This window comes from Terrapene carolina, unplaced genomic scaffold (assembly GCF_002925995.2).
Source record: "Terrapene carolina triunguis isolate 2854851 unplaced genomic scaffold, T_m_triunguis-2.0 Scaffold278, whole genome shotgun sequence".
Lineage (NCBI taxonomy): Eukaryota > Metazoa > Chordata > Testudines > Emydidae > Terrapene > Terrapene triunguis.
The window spans coordinates 145159-150928 of record NW_020664629.1 but is presented as its reverse complement, the minus strand read 5'-3'; the positions used below and the strand labels follow the sequence as shown (position 1 = coordinate 150928).

The 5770-nt window shown below is 61.2% G+C and overlaps 1 protein-coding gene across 2 annotated transcripts in view; it reads right to left on the bottom strand.

Moving 5' to 3' along the window:
• Positions 1-5770, bottom strand: part of LOC112120581 (arf-GAP with GTPase, ANK repeat and PH domain-containing protein 3) — a 79601-nt gene that overhangs the window by 20705 nt on the left and 53126 nt on the right. The window contains exon 9 of one of the 2 annotated variants that reach the window (XM_026657726.2): positions 1392-1484. In XM_026657726.2, the coding sequence (XP_026513511.1) occupies positions 1392-1484 (93 nt within the window). Of the gene's footprint in view, positions 1-1391; positions 1485-1894; positions 2783-5770 lie in introns of those variants that run through there. The other variant, XM_026657727.1, reaches the window with a different exon arrangement.

Here is a 5770-nt window from a genome sequence, read left to right as displayed (position 1 = left end):
CCCAGAGCCAGCCGCAGACTCCTCCCCATCGCCCCAGAGCCAGAGCCAGCCACAGACCCCTCCCCATCGCCCCAGAGCCAGTCACAGACCCCTCCCCAGAGCCAGCCACAGACCTCTCTCCATCGCCCCAGAGCCAACCACAGACCCCTCCCCATCACCCAGAGCCAGCCACAGACCCCTCCCCAGAGCCAGCCGCAGACCCCTCCCCATCGCCCCAGAGCCAGAGCCAGCCACAGACCCCTCCCCATCGCCCAGAGCCAGCCACAGACCCCTCCCCAGAGTCAGCCGCAGACCCCTCCCCATTGCCCAGAGCCAGTCACAGACCCCTCCCCAGAGCCAGCCACAGACCCCTCCCCAGAGCCAGCCACAGACCCCTCCCCATCACCCAGAGCCAGCCACAGACCCCTCCCCAGAGCCAGCCGCAGACTCCTCCCCATCGCCCCAGAGCCAGCCGCAGACCCCTCCCCATCGCCCCAGAGCCAGCCGCAGACCCCTCCCCAGAGCCAGCCGCAGACCCCTCCCCATCGCCCCAGAGCCAGAGCTGCCCTCGGCTCTCCCTATCCCCGAAGCCAGAGCTGCCCTGGGTGCCCCTTCCCACGAGCGACCCAGACCTGACCCGGCCTTCACCCCCAGAGCTGCCATGGGAACAGAATGACACCTGGCCCCTCCCTTCCCCTTCACTCGCTGCCCGGGGGCCCCCTCCTCGAGACTGCACCGGAGCTGCCCCTGCCCCACTCCCACATCCGCCCACCCTGGAGCCTGCCCTCAGAACCACAGCTGGGGCTGCAGGACACAGAGAGCGGCTGCAGGCTGGAGTCACTTCTCCCCGGTCTCTCCAGCCACCCCCAGGGAAGGAGCAGAACCTGAGCTGCCCAGTGTGAACTGGCTCAGTCTAGCCATGCAGGCCCAGTCACAGCGCGCTGCTCCCCAACACGAGGTCAGAGCCTGCGTGTCCTCAGACAGCAAACCCCGGCCAGGGCCAGGGCCAGCAGCTGCCGGCGGCCAGGAGCCGGAGCCAGGAGCCGGAGCCAGCGGCGCTCTGCTGCCGTCTGCTGGGGAGCATTAGTACCAGCACGAGTATGGCAAACACCCACGCAACAGGTGCACACACACAAGGGGGCACAGGTGGGGGCTGCGCACACGCACACACACACACTGAACGCAGAGCCGGTGACAGCGACACATGCATGGAAACACAATGAGTCTGAGACAGACACTCCCCCGCTACCACTTGGACACCTACGTGGCCTAGCCCAGCATGCACCCATGGTATATCCATTCAGCACGCCCCGGCCCAGGCTCAGAAGCCCTACTGCCCTGCAGGAGGCCCGAGGACCCTTGCCCCAGCAGGCAGTGCTCTGGCATGGTTAGGAGGGTCAGGGAATCCGAACCTGCTTAATGGGAATGGCTCGCCCGATGCCGATACTGTCCGCCTTGCACTCCGGCACCTTCTTCTCCCGCTCCGGGTCTGCGCCCTTTCGAGACTGGAAGAGAAGAGACACAGGCGCATTAGACACAGGGGCAGGGGAAGAAGTAACACGCAGCCCACTTTTCTCCCCAACGGGCCAGCACACGCTCCCCAGGGCAGCCTCTTCCCCGTCCCCTCTAAGGACGCTGTGATCAGACTCAACTCCCATCCTGGCCTCCCCAGAGCCCACCTGCTCCCAAGCTTCCCGCCCAGCCCCCCAAACCATCTAACATCCTGCCCCAGAGCCGTTCTCCTCGCAGCAAAGGGCTGCCCCTGACTCCTCACTCCCTCGGGGGCACACAGCACACGGTGACACAAACAGGAAGAGCATGGGATGTCGGTGGAGCATGGATGGAAGCAGGAGAGGCCAAGGCAGTGAAAGGAACTCACACTCCTACTAATCCAACAGATTTATTCTGTGAACACACTTGCACCATACAAAGTAGCACAGGTCACTGGGCAGAGAGACCAGCCCCTTACAAAAGAGCATGGACAATAACTATCTAGTATACATCTAGAGAGTCTAGAGCAGTATCGGATACTCCTTGAGGATGGCTGTGGTGAGAGCAAACTCCAATAAATACAATATGAAATATACAGTCTGTTGAGCAGAACTCATTCAAGGTGCTTAAGACAGGAAAATATCAAGTCATACACGGCATGGAGCACAATCAATACATTCAGAATCACAACAATGGCAGCAGAAGGGCAGCAACAACGTCTCTCCCTTGTGTCCTACGAGCTCCCTCAGGTGGGGAGCTCCCCATGTGCTTTGGATCAGAAAGGAGCGTCTGCCCCGCGCGCCTGGGACACCAATCCGCTCGCTTTTGGGCCCAGAATAAAACCAGGAGATTGAAAGAGAAGAAATGAAAGAGACACAGATGGCTGCTCTGCCACGAGGAGGAAGAGGAGGAGGAGCAGGAGTCCATGCAGGCTGCAGGAAAATGCAGGAGGAAGGAAGGGGCCGGAGTGCTAGCAGCAGGCGCTAGTGGCAGCAAAGCGTCCCTTGGCCCATCCATCTCCACTTGCTGCCGTTGCCCTGGTCCCGCTGGGTCTGCAGGTCTTTCCATCCCAGGAGGGTCGTCCGCCTGGCATCCCCGGAACACGGAAAGTGCCTAGACAGCATCCGGCAGGCCCAGAAATGTCCCGGCTTAGAGTGCAGGCGCAGGCCGTCTCAGCGCTTCCTAGACTTTACATTGGGGGGGGGTTAAAAGGCTCCTGCGTGTCTCCGGGAGGGGAACCCATGCTGGCTGGAGGGCGGGCGGGCGAGCCTCTAATCTTAGATCAATCCCAGTGCCCATCCCTTATCCGGCCCTGGAGAGGCAATGAAAAGTGAGAGAATTTGTACAGAGGTGCCGTGTGTAACCACCTGGATCTTCTAATTTGGAAGGAGTTGGAAAGGCCTTTTTGTAGATGAAAAGTTGGAAACAGTGGCACATATCTGCAAATATCGAAAGAATAAAGAGTTTGGCAAGTTATACTCAGAACACGGACATGAGTCTGTCGGCGGTGGGGACAGACAGACAGGCCAGCCATGGAGCGCGGAGCCAGAGGCAGCTCGGGAGCTTGGGAGGCCGCCATCACTGAGAACGGGAGTCTGTCTCCACCTGGTGGCCACTGACACACACACCCTCTGCCTGCACCTCACTCACCGGGACAGGAACACAGGATGGGCCCGAGGCAGCAGATGAAACTCCAGGGAACAAACTGCAGCTCGGAGCTGGGTGAGCTGCCCCTGGGACACAGCTGCTCCCAGAGCAGGGTACTTAATGTCTCTCCCCAATGCTAGAAACCTAGGCAAGGCCCTGCACGCCCACCCAGAGGGGCCAGCCGAACCAGGGACAGCAGGCCTTGCCGCTTCCCCTGCCCCGTGTACGCAGGGATGGGGGGGTGCTTGGCCATGCTAGCAGCCGGACAAACTGCTCTGCCCAGCCCAGCTGTGGGGGGAGGGAGCAAATCAGCGCCTTCAAATCCTGCTGCTGCCGCTGCCGCCACCACCCAATGCGAGTCATGTGCGTGCAGCCAGCGAGCGTGAGCCCCAGCACAGTCAAGTGAGCAAGAACCCCAGACTGAGTGAGCATGAACCCCACAGAGAGCAAGCGAGTGTGAGCCGCAGACTGAGCGAGCGTGAGCCCCACATAGAAGGCAAGCGAGCAGGAACCCCCAAGAGACGGCAAGCAAGCGTGAACCCCAGACTGAGCGAGAGAGGGCAAGCGAGCAGGAACCCCCAAGAGATGGCAAGCAAGCGTGAACCCCAGACTGAGCGAGAGAGGGCAAGCGAGCAGGAACCTCCAAGAGACGGCAAGCAAGCGTGAGCCCCAGACTGAGCATGTGCCCCCCAAAGGGCAAGTGAGTGTGAGCCCCAGACTGAGCGAGCGTGAGCCCCACATAGAAGGCAAGCGAGCAGGAACCCCCAAGAGACGGCAAGCAAGCGTGAGCCCCGATTGATGACTTCCATAGTGATCAAGCATGAGCCCAGAATGAAGAAGCTGAGAATGAGCATGTCACCACAAGCCTGACGCGCTCCAGCAGGAGCGAAAGGGAGAGCGTGAACATGAACCGACGGCGAGTCCAGAACCAGTGGGTGCGTGGACGAGCGTGAGAGCGCATGAGAGAACCGGTTTGCACCGGTGCACAACAGCAAGTGTGAACATGAGCGAGAGTAACGGCGGGGGAGGAAGCAGGAACATCCATTAGAACAGGAGCACAACGGTGGGCATGACCACGTAGGAGACTCTACAGGCCCTTGTTGAGCGGAGGTGGGGTGAGAATGTGGAGGGTGCATGTGCTGGAGGGTGCTGGGGAGCAGCGGGGTGCACAATGGGAACTGTGTGCACTGGGGACGAGGGTGTTGGGGAGGTGCAGGTGGGTGAGAGGTGTATGCATTGGGCATATGGGTATGCACACTGGGAAGGTGGGTATGTGTGGATGTTGGGGAGCAATGAGTGTGTGCATACACTGGAATGCAGGTGATGGGGAGCAGTGAGTGTGCATGCACTGGTGTATAGGTGTTGGGGAGCAGTGGATGGGTGTTGGGGAACAGTGGACGGGTGTGCACGCCAGTGTACAGATGTTGGGGAGCAGTGGGTGGGTGTGCGCACTGGTGTACGGGTGTGCACACTGGTGTACAGGTGTTGGGGAACAGTGGACGGGTGTGCGCACTGGTGTACAGGTGTTGGGGAGCAGTGGGCGGGTGTGCGCACTGGTGTACGGGTGTTGGGGAACAGTGGATGGGTGTGCGCACTGGTGTACAGGTGTTGGGGAACAGTGGATGGGTGTGCACACTGGTGTTGGGGAACAGTGGACGGGTGTGCACACTGGTGTTGGGGAGCAGTGGGCGGGTGTGCGCACCGGTGTACAGGTGTTGGGGAGCAGTGGGCGGGTGTGCGCACTGGTGTACAGGTGTGGGGAACAGTGGATGAGTGTGCGCACCGGTGTACAGGTGTTGGGGAGCAGTGGACGGGTGTGCGCACTGGTGTACGGGTGTTGGGGAACAGTGGATGGGTGTGCGCACCGGTGTACAGGTGTTGGGGAACAGTGGATGGGTGTGCGCACCGGTGTACAGGTGTTGGGGAGCAGTGGGCGGGTGTGCACACCGGTGTACAGGTGTTGGGGAGCAGTGGGCGGGTGTGCACACCGGTGTACGGGTGTTGGGGAACAGTGGGCGGGTGTGCGCTCCGGTGTACGGGTGTTGGGGAACAGTGGGCGGGTGTGCGCTCCGGTGTACGGGTGTTGGGGGACAGTGGATGGATGTGCGCACTGGTGTACGGGTGTTGGGGAACAGTGGATGGGTGTGCACACTGGTGTTGGGGAACAGTGGACGAGTGTGCGCACCGGTGTACAGGTGTTGGGGAACAGTGGACGGGTGTGCACACTGGTGTACGGGTGTTGGGGAGCAGTGGACGGGTGTGCGCACCAGTGTACGGGTGTTGGGGAGCAGTGGACGGGTGTGCGCACCGGTGTACGGGTGTTGGGGAGTAGTGGGTGGCTGTTGGGGAGCAGTGGGCGGGTGTGCGCACTGGTGTACAGGTGTTGGGGAACAGTGGACGGGTGTGTGCACTGGGGTACGGGTGTTGGAACAGTGGACAGGTCTGCGCACAGGTGTTGGAACAGTGGACGGGTGTGCGCACCGGTGTACAGGTGTTGCGGAACAGTGGACAGGTGTGCGCACCGGTGTACAGGTGTTGCGGAACAGTGGACAGGTGTGCGCACCGGTGTACAGGTGTTGGGGAACAGTGGACAGGTGTGCGCACCAGTGTACAGGTGTTGGGGAGCAGTGGGCGGGTGTGCGCACCGGTGTAC